The sequence below is a fragment of the Sitophilus oryzae genome, unplaced genomic scaffold, assembly GCF_002938485.1.
Source record: "Sitophilus oryzae breed Bouriz unplaced genomic scaffold, Soryzae_2.0 scaffold_85_pilon_pilon, whole genome shotgun sequence".
Taxonomy (NCBI): Eukaryota; Metazoa; Arthropoda; class Insecta; order Coleoptera; family Curculionidae; genus Sitophilus; species Sitophilus oryzae.
In genome coordinates, this window is record NW_022147483.1 from 419,566 (window position 1) to 437,118 (window position 17,553).

The following is a 17,553-nucleotide window of genomic DNA, read 5'->3' on the forward strand; positions in this document are numbered from 1 at the left end:
CTCTGTTTTCATCTACTATTAGTGTGGTGATGCGCCGCGAACAAGTACTGAAAATATGCCTGAACCATTGGCTGACCAAAACCGTGGAATATTTACCCAAAGACGACCGAACCTGGCTGTTTTTCGCTCCCGATTTCTCCGAAGGAGAGATCAGCACAGACCAGTTCTGTTTAAGATTTAAAACCCCCGATATAGCCAAGGAATTCAAAACCGCCACAGAGAACGCGATCAAAGACGACGTTAAAAAGGATAAAGAACGTAAGCGTTATTTTTGCAGCCTTTTAGAATATGTTTTATGTAGTGATTTCATAATTTCAGCTGAACCGATAATTGAAGAACCGGAATCTTCGGACGATTCCGATGTTGAATTTGTTTCCGATACTCAAGTCACTCTCGAAGAAGAGACTGATGCATTGAAACTGGGTTTGCCTGCCAAATTTTTCGCTTATAGGTGAGAACAACTCATTATTCTGAAGATTCTTGTACCCATAATTTAGGAAAATAGTTTAACAATTAATATAGATATAATTATAATAATCTAGCTATCAAACATTGACGAATTTATGAACGTAAACATTTTTTTATTAGACAAAGACCGGATTGTACTTGCGAGCAATGCAAGAAGGAGGACGAATATTTGAAGGAACTGTTTGGAAAAGAACCGGACTCAAAGCCGGAATCTATCAAAGTGAGCAGTACCAGTTCAACTGTATTTGGCACGCCTACTTTAAGCTTGGGAACCCCATCATCGGGAAGCGTTTTCGGCACGCCCATTACCAGCTTTACCTTCAGTTCTACCACTCCAACAGGTATGAAAGTTTCCTCCTTTTTTATGATGATTGTCACCGGGTCCCTAATAAATATTTTTTTCAGCGTCCTCGCCTGTTGTAAGCGCTCCAAAATCGGATTCGTTACGCGATCTGCTCCAAAAGACCGTGCCGATCGCGTCCGAACAAACACCGAAAAGCGGCGAAGTGTTCAAATTCAAATTCGGACAGGCCAGTGTGGAAACGTCAGTTCAAAACGCACCGACGCCACCTACAAAGTCCGAAAATATATTTCAGACTTCTTCATCCGGAGGAAATTCACCGTTTCTGGGCAGCGGACTATTTAATTACCACACCCCTAAGGAAGGAGCCACGCCTAATCTTTTCGGTGATTTGAACACTAGTAAAGCCGACTCTGCCGGTGGATTGTTTGAAAGCAAAAAAGATTCGGATGCGGGTGAGTTTTCAGCCGTTAAAATAAAATTTCTATTATTAAAATGATTGTATTCTGATTAATAGTTATTTTTTATACAAGACGATAATGCAATTTTATCGTCGTGTATAAAACAATATTTTTTCCATAGCGAGTTAACGTTTTAAAAAATATTCAGAAATTATTTCAAGGAATTTATTACGAGTAGAAAAAATGCTGCTGGGTTGCCGTTGGTTTCTATGTAATTTGACAAATAAATAAAGCTGTCTCTTTAGTTGTCAGTTTTGAGTCAATATTTTTTAATTCTCTTTCGTGTCGATTGCTGATTGAATTGGAGCCAGAAATGGCTCAAAACGAAATAAGTAAATTACCAACAGATATTCAGGCTGATGCTACAATATTTTTGATAGATATAAGGCAATTTTAACAGTTGCTATAGAAAAAAGGACATTTTTTGTCACTAAAATTCACATATAATGACATTATTGTCGTTAAAATAACATTATTCTTATTAAAATGACATTTCAGGCAAATACACCTTTGGCTCCAGCAGTTCTGCCAACTTATTTGGAAACTCTTCCGCTCAAAGCTTGTTTGCGACACAGCCAACGAACATCTTCGGTACTGCCTCCGCCACCACGACTAGCAGTGCCAATATTTTCAGTTCCAACAGCGGATCCAGCGACTCTAGCAATATATTCTCCAGCGCTGGCAATTCTTCGAATATATTTTCTGCGGCACCTGGCGCAGCCTCCACGGGAAATATATTTAGCGGTACCGGCGTGAGTACCAACACGAGCTTGTTCGGGAATGCCGCCACTCAAAGAACATCCGGTACGAGTATCTTCGGTGGACCTCCTTCAATACAGGTAAGCTTGATGGTACTTCCTTATACACATTCCTCATTGAAAGAACGTCAAAAATCATGCTGTTGTTTTATCATTAATAAAAATGTGTGTGAAAAAAGAGAAAACCCTAATCATTTAATCGTTTTTCTAGGGTACTCCAGCGAAGCCCTCTGTGTTGGGCACCACTATTTTTGGCAGCAAGGCGGAGCCCAAAGTAACCGACGCAAATTTAAACTTTGGATCGTCCAATAATGACGCCGAAGAGATCGTGTTGAATTGCGATCCAAGTTTATCGTTTTCAAGTTTGGCAGCAAAAGTAAGTTTACTGAAACAACCTTTGCTTATTTTATTATCGTTTTTATGCAGTGTTCTTATAGTCAACGACAAAATTCTTGACAGTGATTGATGTGTCTGTCATTTTAATTTCAAAGTAGTTTATTTTATTATACAAAGAAATAAGTTGGTACAACTGGAACGCATAGCAGGAAAATATTGTAAAAAAACTGTATAAAACTGAACAAATGTAATAGTTATTTTATTTAAAAAAAAAACGTTATGTGTTAATACAAAACAAACAAGAACAAAACACCACATACCAAAAAAAAAGAACTATTTCTTACTTTCAAGTTTCAAGCAACTTTCCGCATTTATTATATTTATCAATATATCTTATGTACAAATACAAATTTGTAATATTCCACAGGAATAAATAAAACAAACTATTTTATTAATAATAACACTTACCAAATTTTATACCTTAAAAGGTTGATTAATTAACTTTAATCTTAATTTTTTAAACCATTACCTTTTGACATTTTTCTGCAGTACTAAAATCCATATTTACCTATCGTGTGATGTTATTTTACAGCTCTTCCAGTTTTAGTTATATGTTTAGTACGATCCTTGTACCATATACGAGATGGTATACAAACTTTATTGATGGTAACTTTATTGGTCTATAAGACTTTCTGCCTGGGCAGCGAGTATCAACTATAAACTGTGCTCTGGGTCTTCAGCTAATTTTCCCTCGATTTTTCCTCCACTTGACTTCAAAAGACACAAAACCCACGTAATAACACGAATCAAAATACATAATCTTCCAAAACGCAGGGTATTTGACATAAGATGGCACAAAATTATAACCTATAATTTGGCAAGACTTTGACGAGCCTCAAAAATCTAAAGGCGAGTTCATACGCATCGGCGCCCGTTTGTCGTTCATCGTTCTGTCAAACCAATAAGGTTGAAATATGATCTGTCATTTTTGAAATAAACCGTTAACTGGTTAAAAACAACAAGAGACGACGCATGACGGATTTATATTTAAACGCGTCCATAGTTAACTTAAAAAATATTAGAAACTTTTTAGTAAGATAAATAGATTGGTATGGGACGTCATCTGCTTTTCTTCTGTCATCGTCTGTCGAAATCTTACCTCAGAAAAAAAAACAGTATAGCTCAGGAGAGACTTGTGGCAGTGACTTCTCCATAGATTTTTTATTCAGTGATTATTTCTGAAAGTTTTTCTAATCGTTATTTAATTGTTTTAGGTGGATCCCAAGTCTGAGCCTGCTTTCTCCGCCACGAAAACAGCGGACGCAACCAAGCCTTTCTCATTTTTAGGCGCGGGAGCTCCGGTATTTGGCACATCCCCTTTGACGAGGGGAACCCAAAACGAGGCCGAGAATAACAGCAAAGATGGCGACGATGAGACTGGGGAGCAAGACGATAAAGAACACGATCCACACTTTGAGCCCATAGTACCTTTGCCCGATCAAATTGTCGTGTCGACTGGCGAGGAGAACGAAACGGTTTTGTTTGGAGAAAGAGCCAAACTGTACAGGTACCACCCGTTGTCTAGTGTTTTCAGAAATTTCTGTATTGGGTAATAATGATTTATATATTTCAGATATGACGCCAACGGCAAGGAGTGGAAGGAAAGGGGCGTGGGCCAAATTAAAATCCTGCACGACCCGGCCAACGGTACCTACAGGTTGCTGTTGCGCAGAGAACAAGTGCACAAAGTTGTTCTGAACGAAAGAATAGGGCGCGGTTTTCAACTACAACAAATGAACACCTCAGATAGGGTAAGACGATATATACAGGGTTGTTCACCACATACAACACGGAGTACTGTAGCTAAACGATCAGATTTTTACAAATTGTAAGTTTTGGGTTTGTTGAATTAGAGCTACAATTTAAAAATAATTTTACAAGATACAGAGTATCCCAAATAAGTAAAAAGTCTTATAGTTGTATTTTTTTTAAATGGAACACCCTGTAGATTATTCTATTTTTAGATTCTACGAGTGAAATAAAGGTAAATTTTATTAAGGATCTATCACACTTAAACCTGACCGTTTTTGAAATATTTTCAATTTTGTGAAATTGCAGTAAAAATTTAAGGCTTCGTTTCTACAAGGGTATTAAAGTTTTTGATACTAAATATTTACTGAAGATTATTTATTGATCAGATATTGTATTGCAATAATAAAAATTATATTACCTTATACAGAGTGTCAAAAATGTTATTTTAAATATTTACTAGCTTTAAACGGCAATAACTTGTTTAATTTAAATGGAACACCCTGTATATTTTACGTGAATCAGATGCACAATTTAATTGTCTATCAATTTGTATTATCATTTTTTACGTATCTCTTCGAAATTTCGTAGAAAATGCATTTTTTATAATTTAGACCTCATTTTTTTTAATGATGTAACAAATTTTCAAAGAGTACAGATACGAATATTGTCGATATAGTTCGCTTATTTCGCTTTTCGCTTAGGCGTTTCATGTAAAATAAACAAGTTATTGTCCTTTAAACCTAGTAATTATTTAAAATAAATTCTTTGACACTCTGGATAAAATAGTATTTTATTTATTATTGCAATACAATATCTAAATCAATAAATAAATTTCGGTAAATATATAGTATTATAAACTTCGATATCATTGGAGAAATGAAGCCTTAAAATTTTTACTGCAATTTCATAAAATTGAAAATGTTTCAGAAACGGTAAGGTTTAAGTGTAATAAACCATAATCAAATTTACTTACATTTTAATCCTAGAATCTAAAAATAGAATACTATACAGGGTGTTCCATTTAAAAAAATACAACTATAATATTTTTTACTTTTTTGGGACACTCGGTATCTTGTAAAAATAATTTTTAAATGCTTGGACTGTTTAAATGCTTCGGCATATTTTCAACACACAATTTCAAGAAATGCAATACAAAAACTCGTAAATTTAGTTCTTAAAAGAACTGTTTCTGCTCTGATAGCTCTTCAACGAACCTAAAATTTACAATTTCTAAAAATCTAATGGTTACAATACTCCTTGTCTTATGTTGTGAACAACCTTGTATATCCTTTATTTTTGTAGGCCTGGACCTGGATCGGCCATAACTACGTCGACGACGAATTCAATATGGAGAATCTTTCTGTCAGATTCAAGAACACCGAGCAGGCGTTGGCGTTTAAAAAAACCGTCGAAGAAGTTGTGCAGAAGGTAAGACACAGTAAAAATGTTTGCCGTGTAAAATATCTGTGTATTGTCATTTAAAGATAAGCGATGCGCGCGGTCCCAGCCAGGCAGAATACGACGGCCAAGAAGATCAGGCGTATAGAGTTCACCATGAAGACGACTACGATGACGATGAGGATGAGGACACTGAAGATGATGAGGATGATAGGTTTGTATTATAATTTGTTACAAAAAACAAAGAATAATATTTTTGAGTTCTTAATATGAAATAAATACACATCTTTAAAACAATATTTTTCTCGATAGATCGATAATGTTCAGCAAAAACTGCACGCTGAGCGAACTGACCAGTAACAACACCTGGCAGACGGTTGGTATGGGCGAGCTGCAGCTCTACTACGACCCCGACATCTATGCGGCCAAAATATGCGTCACCGACCACCAAGGTCAGATACTGACCAGTAGCATAATCGGAATCAACACTTTCGTCACCGTAAGTACCTTAAGAAAGTGTGTAAACTCCATATTAAATTGTCGTGTCTCTATACATAAGTATATGTATGACTTAATTTGACCAGTGTTCCAAAATAGCTCCATAGATATTTTTAAACCACATATATTTTCATTCTGGATGTACTGGGTGGTGTATCGTCCTTGGAAACATAGGAAATCCCATGCAAATTTTGAAATGTCCAGATATTGGCTCTAAAAATAGATACATTTAAATTAGTTAAAATCTGCTAGTCCAAAATTGTTCAAATTTGGCATGTATATTCAGCATAGGCAGACCTTTAAAAAACAGAATGACGTAGCTGTAAAATTAATAGGGCAGCCAATATATGGATAGTTCAAAATTTGCGTGGGATTTCCTGTTTCCAACGATTTTATGTTGTTGATGTTTTGTGTATTTTAGATCGAAGGCAGGGACTGCTGGTATAAAACTGTAGAATGGGTGGACGAGCGTCAACCCGCCTTCCGGACGTTGAAAGTGACTTTCAGCAGTCCAAATGCAGCCCAAGAGTTCCATTCCAACTACCTTGAAGCCGTCAACTTTGCACAAGAGGTGGGCATCGTGGACGAACTACCCAACGCGGAAGATTAATTATTATAAATTGTAATTCTTTTTCATTCTTTTAGAGTTTGTTATATTTAGTTGCAGTTTGTTTTTTAGGAAGAAAACAGGTTAAAAAACTTATTACACATAATGTACTGTTTATTTACTATTTCTGTAATGTTTTCTCAGTTGAAAAGTTAAACTATATTATAAGTTCGAATTTATGCTTTTTGTTTACTACTCGTCAAACATATCCTCGTATGAAACTAGGTCCCTCTTGTCTCTGTGATTTCCTTTTTGTGAATGTGTAGAAGCTAAAAAAAAAATATTAATTTAAATATTAAAAGAATAAATACGAGATTTTTTACCTAAAGTAGACCAGGCTACTGATGAAGTTGATTCTCCCGTGGGTTCAATCTGGGGCTGTCTCCTGGCCAGGGACACTTGAAGTTGTATTCCTGATACCATACTTCCGTCCATCTACAAAAATTCATAATTTTCTAATATCATATAGGGCGAGCTGTGTATATTTTTACCTCTGCAATAGCTCTGTCTGCTGCTTCAGTTTTATCAAACGTTACAAATCCACGACTACAAACAATATATTAATATCAGGCTTAAAATTATAAATGCCACATACTTTTTCTCAATTTCCATAGATATATTAATAATGTTTCCGATCGTTGAAAAATGCTTCTTCAAAAACTCCTCTGTTATTTTGTAACCAGATACATAAATGGTATTTCCTGTCCTGGGTTTCTCGGGTTTTTCTTTGGGCTTTTCAACTACACTTCTCTCTTCTCTGTCCCTTCCGTTTGCAAAGTTATCATATAAGTTTTTAATGCGAGGGGGCTATAAATTTAAGAGTGTATGCTATTTTCATTTAAAATGTTTAATATATTTTATTTCTTACCTTATTTTCAGGATTATCAGGTCCATCTTCCATTTGTATCGCTGAAAAAGGCTGGTATCCGCTCACAATCTTGTCCGAGATTAATTTACGTTCTAAACCTCTGGGTCGTTTAAATCCTAAAATATAAATTTAGCAAAACAATTCGGTAGAATTTCTATGAGTTACCTTGCTCTGGTTGTTTTGCTTGTTTCGTTATTGCAGAAATTGCACCTGATCTTATCAATTTTTTCGCAATCTCCCTTGCATCACGAGCTTCTGCCGGTCTTTTCGGAAGAATGGGCTTTTCAGGTTCAGGTTTTGGAGTCTTTAATGCTACTAAAGCCTTTTTCTGTAAGAAAACAAATGTAAAAAACGTAGGACGGTAAGTGTGTGCACAAACGTACCTTTTTCTTTAATTTCGCATATTTAGCTTGAAGCATTAACTCTTCTTCAGTAAAATTTGCAGGGAAATGAATATAAACCATTTTAAATTAATTTAAATAAAAAATAACTACTATTTTCTAAACATAAATCCCAAACAAAAACAAAACCATAGATCAAAACAGTCGTCAGCCTCAAAAACATATGTTTTGATCAGGAATGGGCGATAAGGGCGATACTAAAAGAGTCGAAAAGTCGATACTAAACTATAGAGTGGGTTTTATACGTATTCTGCGATTTATTAACCGTGTAAAAAACTTGTTTTTTTTTCGCTCGTCCCTGACAGCTGACAGTCGTTCCCTTATCCATCATAATTGTCAAAAATTTCAAAAACATATGTTTCATTGACATTTCCATTTGGAACAAGTGGTGATCAATGTAAAAATAACTAATTTATAAGTGTTTTAGAGCGTTTCCATTTATTTTAATTTATTAAAAATGCAAGATTCCTTAGAGGACTATGTGAAATTAGCTAGAAACACAAAGCAGGAAGATCCTGTTAAAATTAGGTGAGCTATTTCGAAACGAAACCCCAAGTTGTTAATAGATGAAAGTTGCGAAAGTTTCACAACGTTTTTTACCCGGATTTCGAAAGCAACCTCGCCGGGATTTCTTAATTTAGTCACGGGTTTTACCGTTTCAAATTATATTTCTTTTCTTTAGCCAAGAAATGGTTGTAACAGCTCAGCTGAAAAAGGACTGTGATGCCCGAGCAATGAAAATTGTAGAGTTCTCGATCGAAGGCAAATTAAGGCCTGAAGTGTTTAAAAAATGTGTAAGTTTTTATATTTGCATATTTTCTTACATTTTTTAGTTTGGAATATATAATTTTTAGCTTCCATTTATCAATCAGTTACATTATCAAGACATAGTCGAAGAAAGAGCTATTACAAAGCTGTGTGGTTATTCTCTGTGTGGTAAAAGAATTCCTGACATGCCTAAGAAACAGTATTTTATTTCTACCAAGAGTAATAAGGTATATGATATTACAGAGAGAAAGGTAAACATATTTGAGAGTATTTAAACTATAATATACTATCTAAATTTTCTTTTAAGAATTTTTGTAGTAACTTTTGTTATAAAGCCAGCCTGCACATTAAGAAACAAATAGACAACAGTCCCTTGTGGCTTAGGAAATTGGAAGAAATTCCAGAATATAAATTACTAGACATATCTGAGGGGTAAATAAAAATTTTTTTTCATTGATTCACACTGAACTGTTAAATCTTTTTTAGTGGTCTTCCTGGAGAACACATTGATCATGGTATGGTAAAACCAATACAGGAGCATCAGTTCACATCAGTTGGTTCATTTACTCAAGTATCTTTGAATGAAATGACCAAGAAAGAAGTGGTTAAGGAGCGAAGAAATAATAAATCGAAAAGCTATAAAAAATCTTCTCGCTTGAAATCTACAATGCAAACTATAACAGAAAACGATATTGAGGAGGAGACTCAAAGTAAGTATTACAAGATTTAATATAGAACTTTATTAACCTAGTTTTTTTAAGATAATTTTATACAGACTAAGGAAAACAATGTGGAGAGAAAAATAATTGTTCATACAATTAAAAAGGAGAGTCACAAAAAAAGTTGTGTTGTAAGTTTACCATCAATCATAGAACAGGATGTGGAAGTTAGTGAAAATTTACAAGGTTTGTAAATTTGTAAAATGCCCTACATTAGTTTTCCTGTGTGATATTTTCTCTTTCAAAACGAATTATTTTTTATTGTAGTAGTGCAGATTTAATTCTTTTTGTAGCTTTAAGAATTAGTCCAAGCGACTTGGAAAACAAAGAGGAATCGGATCAAACAGAGACCAGTAAAAGAGAGACAGTGAAAAGTAAAAGAGAAAGCACAAAAGTTAAAAAGAGCACAAAGAAAAAATCAAATACGAATAAAAGTAAACCGGATGTTGAAGTGTTTGTTGAAACGCTCTTAAAGGACTGGTTCACCCTGGACACATGCATTTTCTTACACGGTGAACAGAAAGTCAAGGAAGTGCTAAATGAAACGAAATTGGGCGAGTACTTTGAGGAATTGAACGTTGTCAGGTTAAAGACGGAGCAACAGATGAAGTATATGGAGATATGCAGAAGGCTTCAACTACAACAACTAGCGGATGAAAAGTTTGACAGGGTCTTTACAGGCGGGGAAAAACTAAAACCTTTACCAGACTACAAGAAGCTCAAAGAAGATACTAAAGAGATGAATCTGAAGGTAGGAATATAAAAAAAGAGTATACAGTGTTGCAAAGAAGCGCCGTATCAGTTTTTTTTTTTTGGAACACTGTATAATTTTTTGATTATTTTAATAGGTGAGATCATATTATCAAGGGGGTATGTATGAGCAAGAGGACACTAATTTTCCTGTTAAATCCGACTCCAAAGAAGAACAGCCTGAAGAATCTGTTCCGACAGTTCTGCCACCTGTCGATACCAATTCTCAACGTCTGCTCCGACGAAAAATATTTTTGACAGCCCTGAGTAAATCGTAAGAATTTTTTAAGTGTTTTTTTTTTCTCAGAAAATCTGAGCGAGTAATATTTCTTTTAGGATGCAGCTGTTGTTGCAAAATTTGGGCGTGCCGTCATTCGCTTCCGTGATGTCTGACGCGAGGGCTTTGGTGAAAACTTTTAGTTTGAGGGCGGACAATATCACTTTTAAGCCGGCCCAGTGGAATTACATAGCCTTGACACTCTTGTATCTGTTAGTATAATTGTTTTTTTTTTCTTGAACAGATTCTATCACATATACAGAATTTTGCTTTTTTAGTAGCAGGACTTTAATAGTGAGCTATATTATATATTGACTCTATTTTGCTACTAAACAATACTAAACGAACTATCAAAATAAAGTGTTTATTTTTTTCTTCAGGTTGTCATTCAACGATTCCTCGCTGAAAGAAACTTTAGAAGATCGAAGGAACACCGAGTATATCGATACCTTTTTATCCTCAGATGCAGAGAGAGAACGCGTTGCAATAGTTGCCAGATCTACCGCTCAGATAGAGGACTTTATTCGACAATACATCACCAAGATTGAGACCGTTTAGTTGTTACATATCATAAATAAAGAAAAAATAAAACAAAGTATAACTTTTCCTGGCTTGTTATTCTGATTTACACTACTACGACGATTCGGATAGCAATATCAAAGTCAATGCAGTCTATAGTCAATGATAATTCTGACCTTCTTGACAAAATGGTGAAGGCGACTTTTCTAAAAATGTATTTTTCTAAATAAAAATTCTAATTTAAAATACATGACCAACGAGCTCGAAAAGTTAGATTGTTTTTGAGAAATGTAAATATCTCAAAAACATCCCTTAGCCCGGGGCTACATAGAAAGCGTTTTTTACGTGTGAAGCGCTTTTGCGATTTTACCGTTTGAACCTGATGCTTTTCCCACTGCGGGGACCTAGTGCTTTTCCCACTGCGGGACCTGGTGCTTTTCCCACTGCGGAGACCTAGTGATCTTCCCACTGCGAGGACCTAGCGATTTTCCCACTGCGGGGACCTAGTGCACTAGACCACGGAGTGGAAAAGCACCAGGTCCCGCAGTGGGAAAAGCACTAGGTCCCCGCAGTGGGAAAGATATTTAGAGACAGACCAATCAATAAATCAATAATTCAATAAATCATTACACTTAGAGACACACAAATCAATTAATGGATAAATCAATAAATCATTACACTTAGAGACAGACGAATCAATAATTCTATAAGTCAATAAATCGATATGTCCATAAATCGATAAATGATAAGTAATAAGTCGGTAAATCAATAATTCAATAAATCACTACACTTAGAGACAGATGAATCAATTAATCAATAATTCGATAAGTCAATAAATCGATATGTCGATAAAACAATAAATCGATAAATCAATAAGTAATATATCGATAAATCAATAATTAAATAAATCAATAAATCATTACACTTAGAGACAGATGAATCAATTAATCGATATGTCGATAAATCAATAAATCGATATATCGATAAATCAATAAGTATTAAATCGATAAATCAATACATAAATAATTCAATAAATCATTACACTTAGAGACAGACGAATCAATAAATCACTAAGTCAATTAATCGATAAATTAATAAATCGATATTTCGATAAATCAATATATCGATAAATCAATAAGTAATAAATCAATAAATCATTACACTTAGAGACAGACAAATCAATTAATCGATAAATCAATAATTCAATAAGTCAATAAATCAATAACTCAATAAATCGATAAATAGATAAAGAATTAAATCGATAAATCAATAAATAAATAATTTAATAAATTATTACACTTAGAGACAGGCGAATCAATTAATCAATAATTCAATAACTCAATAAATCGATAAATCAATAATTCAATAAATCGTTACACTTAGACAGATGAATCAATTAATCAATAAATCGATATGTCGATAAATCAATAAATAAATATTTCAATAAATCATTACACTTAGAGACAGACGAATCAATTAATCAATAAATCGATAAATCAATAAATAAATAACTCATTAAATCATTACACTTAGGGACAGACGAAAATATAAGTAATAAATCGATAAATCAATAAGTCAATTACTCAATAAATCGATAAATCAATAATTCAATAAATCGTTACACTTAGAGATAGATGAATCAATTAATCAATAAATCGATATGTCGATAAATCAATAAATAAATATTTCAATAAATCATTACACTTAGAGACAGACGAATCAATTAATCAATAAATCGATAAATCAATAAATAAATAACTCATTAAATCATTACACTTAGGGACAGACGAATCAATAAATCAATTAATCGATAAATCAATAAATCGATATTTCGATAAATCAATATATTGATAAATCAATAAGTAATAAATCAATAAATCATAACACTTAGAGACAGACAAACCAATTAATCGATAAATCAATAACTCAATAAATTGATAAATCAATAAATAAATAATTTAAAAAATTATTACACTTAGAGACAGGCGAATCAATTAATCAATAATTCAATAACTCAATAAATCGATAAATCAATAATTCAATAAATAAATAACTCAATAAATCACTAAATAAATTATTACACTTAGAGACAGAAGAATCAATTAAGTAATAAATCGATAAATCATATGTCTCAGTGTAATGATTTATTGATTTAAGCAATGGAAGGGCTTTTCTCTGTTCAAAAAAGCTCAGATAGAATAACTGTTCGTATCATTAACTTTGAACTTAGTTATCTTCACTTTTGGGATGGATGTAAGTCTATGAACGAAATACATTTACTTATTGATTTATTAAATTGTTGAATTATTGATTTATTCATATTCAGTTTGGGATGTTAGCATCTCTTAGAAGAAACAGACTTTAGTAAGTGGGACGAATATAGTTTCAACTTGGTAACTAAATAAAACGAACGGAAAATAAATGGCTTTATTTGTTAACAAACGTATAAAACTCGGAAGATAGAAAACGTAAATAAAACTCGAGGTATATTGCGTGAATCAAACTAATTATCAGCAATTTCGGTAACTTCGTTGATGGTGCTCTGGACCAGCGTCTTGTACTCCATGTCTTTGAGGAATACCAGCATGGCCAGGACTAGTTTCATGAATTCATTGAAGGTATCGGAGTCGTCACTGATGTGATCTACAATAGAAAAATCAAAAGTAAATCTAACAAAAAAAAATGAGATAATCTGCGGGACAAAATATTTATTTTAAAATATAAGTAAAGCACTATAGACTGCATGTTTTATAAAAAAAATACAAGTGCAAATCTCAAATAAAAAATCTGATAAGGTGATTTTTGAAACACATCCTGTAAAATGTATATTAAAATTTATTAAAAATTTACTCACCTTTATTTCTATCTAGTAATCTGTACAAAGCTTCTACCGTGGGCAAACACTGTTTTAACATAAGATCCCTGAATACACTCTTCCAATACCTAATGATCCTGAAAAAAAAACGTATTTAAAAAAAAAAATCTTTTTTATTATTAGTTAGTTACCTTCTTAGACACTCCCTAAAATTCCAGGGGGCCCCTTGCAGCATGTCCATCTTGTCCCAGACATTGCCGTACGTTTCCTTGCACCTTTCACAAATGATTGTCGAACACAAACTGGCCATCTTCTGCGATATTTTCAACGATTTGACGTTCTTTTTCAGCTTGAACAGCAACTTTTGCAGGATTTCGCGGGGCGAACTGGTCTCCAACTCGCTCAGCAAAGCCTTGTTGCGCAGATTCACGTCGTTCGTCAGCAATATCTTAAAAAAATCAGCGACGTTTATTAAAAATAAGAAGTCTGATATATTCTGTTATTTTACTTACCACAGATTCGTATTTTTTAGAAGCTTGAACGCAGCTACTCAAGATTTTATCGTCCGGTGACAGGCCATAGTCTTCTTGCTTTACGGCTTCCTCTACAGGCTGGCCTAAACATAAGTTAATATAATTCTGACTATTAAATACACCCTGTATCTCCAAAACTGACCCCCCCCCTTTTAGGACATACAAACTTTTTCGCAGAATATATGGTGCCAAAGTTTTCCAAATACAATTCGGACCACCCTGTATATTAATTTAAATGTAATAATCACCTAAAACTTTGGGATTTTTCTCTTCCAACAACCGGTTTATGTATTTGGCTGCGTTCAGCGCTGCATTTTTCCCCTCTCTTGAGGTATCTTTAATGTAATCCAATTCAGTTATTACCATCCATGGAATGAACACTTTCACGTTTTGAGAACCTAAAAAAAACCTTTATCAACTCCACAAAATTGAGGAAAGTATTTTTAAGTCGTACCTGTAACTTTAAAATTAACAATATCCTTTATTTTATGTAAGAAATGCATAAATACATTTGTGTCGGTCACTATACATATGGCATTTTCTTTTTTTGTTTTCTCTGGTGATTCCTCCGTGGCCGACTAAAATTTAATAAATACAATTGTTTATATTATACACTAAGTTTTGTTTAGTAACTTACATCCCATTCCATTGAATCCTCTGCTATCGTGTTACACGTTTGTTCACGTTTATTTACTATAGTATCATCAAAATTCACTAACAAAGAGTCATTTACAGTAACATCCAAATCTTTTTTCGCATTTATTTCCATTGAGCCACTCAGTCACAGAGGTTTTTTTGGTTGGGTAGACAAATCTCTTCGGCAGGTGTTGATTTAGAATCATCTTCACACGTAATATCACTAAATTCAGTCTTTTTCTTTAATTTCATTACCCAGTTTTATGCTGTCATTATTATTACTTGTAGCAAACTCAATTAAGCTTATTTGTCTGTTAGATTCTTTAACACTAATAAGAATATTTTCTTTAGGTTCCCTATAATGAATTAGTACAATGTTTGTTAGTATTTTATTATTTTAGCAAATAATTGTATTATTTAATCTTGAGGAATTTGTACTTTTGGTTTTTATACATTTAAGTCTATTATTAACTGAAGAGTGACTAGAAGATTCAGCTTTCTGATTTTGGTTAGCATTTGTACCTGGATTAACTAAAGGCAATGTGTCTCCCTTAAGCTTGTGTCGAAGATCGCTAACAACATTCACCTCTGGCACTCTATAAGAAAAATTACATAAAAAAACCAATCCTTTAATAGTATTCAGATAATACCTGGGACAATTTGAGCTGTTTAATCTTTTAAGTCTATTATTGACTGCAGATTGACTTACAGATTGGTGTTAAGCCTGTCTTCAGGTGCACTAACTATATTTCTTTCATCAACCCTGTAATAAATTATTACTTACAACAAATGTCCCTAATATAATTATGAGAAAATACCTTTCAAAATTACTTTGTGAAGCAAACTTGTTATTTACACATTCAGTCCTAGTTTTAACTGATGACTGACTCAAATATTTGGTTTCGCTATTTTTCCTGCAAAAAGTCCGATTGGAATTATATGAAACTTTGTTTTGTTCCAAATCTCCTTTAATTTTTTGTCGAAGTGTGGATAGTCTATTTTGAGCCCTATTATTATTAGTATTTAAAACGTTGGACGAGTTTGAAACCTCTAGCTTCTGCGAGTTGGGATTAAGGCAGGACTTCTTATTACTAAGTTGTTCCTCGTCATCCTCCTCACGTTTTCTTTTTTTAAACTTATTAGACTGGTATTCTGTAGTCTGACTATTTAGTAAGTTAGGAGTGGATCTTCCACTGCTTCTTCTACAAGGTTTTACTTTAAGCCTGTGTTGTTGGGACATATTTAATTCAAATATTCTCTTCTGTGATTCAAATCACATATTGTTTTTTTTTTGGAAATCTGATATAATAAACACTAAAAAATATGACAGATAAAAAGATATAAAATAGAAACTCATTAAATCTCACAGAAATAATCATATAATAATAGCAAATGGAAAAAATGCCTTTAAAAATTGTCACAACAAAATATATCAAAAAATTATGACATTTTCTTTTTTTATTTATGAATCAGTAATGGATGTTACGCAATATCGTGGTTTAACCTTGGCTTAACGCGTTTTTGATTACATCTTTTTTCTGACGCAAAGTGCACGTAAAAAATATAAAATAATTACCAAAAGGACTAAATAAACGAATTACTAATGTCTTTAACCGTTAACGGGTATTTTAAAGAAGTTTAAAATCTGTGTACGTAAGTTTTATTACGGTTCATTTACTTTTTTACAGGGCGTAAAAAACAAGTTTCTTTCCTACGTCAGGATGTATTTGCTCATCCCTGCTGAATTACTTATCCTGTCAACTTTTTGCGGCTTACAGATACCATTTTCCAGGTGGCAAAAGCCGGCATAACAGATCCCTACTATTATTACTTTAGCGCTTGATCGCTAGATGGCGACACTTTAAAAAGTAAAACAGAAAACTACTAAAAATTTATTACCGACTCATAAAAGCGCCAAAATAAAAGAAATCAAACCTGTGTAAAAATTTGTTGCTAGATTTAAGTTCGTCAAATCAAAAATAAAAATAATAAACACAAAATGAAAATGCAATTTACAGATATTATTACACAATATCTAACCAACTAGTAGCACATTATGACAAAAAATCTATTTACAAAGGTTAAAATTAGTAAGGTAAGTTTCTTAACAAATAAATGAATCAAAATATTCAATATACAATAATAAAATTTATTATGTACATTAAATGTAAAATTTTGTTTATTCTTGCACTTTTTCTTTTGAATAATGCCTACAAAATCAAAAAGCTTAGACAGAGCTATGCAAGATAGAATTTGTGAACAATCGAGACAATATTTCCCTAGAATAGTTATACAATAGTTTATATATCTTTAATATACACAATTTTGGTTGAAATATCCTGAATAACTCTGCCATAAGAACGTATATATAGCTAAATATTTTATATCGTAAAATTATAATGATCTTTAATACAGATTTTTAGCAACATACACGTTTAATTTATGTAAAATAAATTAATGCTATTTTGATACATTTTCCTGATGTGGTAAAAATGGTCCTTTCTAAAAACACTGATATCTCTTTTTTTTTCGTATATATAATAAATATGTAAAGATTCTAAAAATATACAAGGTGTTTTGATTCTACCTGCAACATTATTATCTAACACTGAACTTAAATCATTAACA

General features: G+C 33.0%; 4 protein-coding genes across 5 annotated transcripts in view; 2 read left to right on the forward strand and 2 right to left on the reverse strand.

Moving 5' to 3' along the window:
• The window catches only part of LOC115890037 (E3 SUMO-protein ligase RanBP2), a 26,904-nt gene extending 20,090 nt beyond the window's left edge, over positions 1-6,814 (forward strand). The window contains exons 24-35 of the mRNA XM_030910150.1: positions 23-258; positions 319-451; positions 589-809; positions 874-1,224; positions 1,729-2,069; positions 2,200-2,364; positions 3,599-3,891; positions 3,958-4,135; positions 5,439-5,564; positions 5,621-5,748; positions 5,847-6,033; positions 6,454-6,814. Of these exons, the coding sequence (XP_030766010.1) occupies positions 23-258; positions 319-451; positions 589-809; positions 874-1,224; positions 1,729-2,069; positions 2,200-2,364; positions 3,599-3,891; positions 3,958-4,135; positions 5,439-5,564; positions 5,621-5,748; positions 5,847-6,033; positions 6,454-6,642 (2,548 nt within the window). The 3' untranslated portion in view covers positions 6,643-6,814. The remainder of the gene's footprint in view (positions 1-22; positions 259-318; positions 452-588; positions 810-873; positions 1,225-1,728; positions 2,070-2,199; positions 2,365-3,598; positions 3,892-3,957; positions 4,136-5,438; positions 5,565-5,620; positions 5,749-5,846; positions 6,034-6,453) is intronic.
• Positions 6,739-8,045, reverse strand: LOC115890038 (negative elongation factor E). The gene is made up of 7 exons (XM_030910151.1): positions 7,891-8,045; positions 7,673-7,835; positions 7,508-7,623; positions 7,235-7,446; positions 7,131-7,185; positions 6,963-7,074; positions 6,739-6,908 (listed from the first exon to the last, which is right to left on the reverse strand). Exons 1-7 carry the CDS (start codon positions 7,969-7,971, stop codon positions 6,832-6,834), a joined length of 816 nt encoding a protein of 271 aa, XP_030766011.1. The 5' UTR covers positions 7,972-8,045; the 3' UTR covers positions 6,739-6,831.
• Positions 8,046-8,263: 218 nt separating this feature from the next.
• Positions 8,264-11,027, forward strand: LOC115890158 (putative RNA polymerase II subunit B1 CTD phosphatase RPAP2). The gene is made up of 10 exons (XM_030910319.1): positions 8,264-8,436; positions 8,591-8,702; positions 8,763-8,927; positions 8,984-9,108; positions 9,163-9,386; positions 9,438-9,581; positions 9,689-10,146; positions 10,244-10,419; positions 10,482-10,634; positions 10,803-11,027. Exons 1-10 carry the CDS (start codon positions 8,366-8,368, stop codon positions 10,978-10,980), a joined length of 1,806 nt encoding a protein of 601 aa, XP_030766179.1. The 5' UTR covers positions 8,264-8,365; the 3' UTR covers positions 10,981-11,027.
• A 2,327-nt stretch (positions 11,028-13,354) lies between these two features.
• Positions 13,355-16,520, reverse strand: LOC115890166 (transcriptional protein SWT1). 2 transcript variants are annotated; one of them, XM_030910329.1, is made up of 11 exons: positions 16,502-16,520; positions 15,744-16,239; positions 15,576-15,688; positions 15,348-15,521; positions 14,927-15,281; positions 14,744-14,867; positions 14,538-14,687; positions 14,269-14,372; positions 13,948-14,204; positions 13,796-13,893; positions 13,355-13,584 (listed from the first exon to the last, which is right to left on the reverse strand). In XM_030910329.1, exons 5-11 carry the CDS (start codon positions 15,056-15,058, stop codon positions 13,445-13,447), a joined length of 1,005 nt encoding a protein of 334 aa, XP_030766189.1. In that variant the 5' UTR covers positions 15,059-15,281; positions 15,348-15,521; positions 15,576-15,688; positions 15,744-16,239; positions 16,502-16,520; the 3' UTR covers positions 13,355-13,444. The 2 variants fall into 2 exon arrangements, with proteins under 2 accessions (XP_030766189.1, XP_030766188.1); XM_030910328.1 differs by lacking the exon at positions 16,502-16,520 and adding an exon at positions 16,293-16,434.
• Between the last annotated feature and the right edge of the window lie 1,033 nt (positions 16,521-17,553).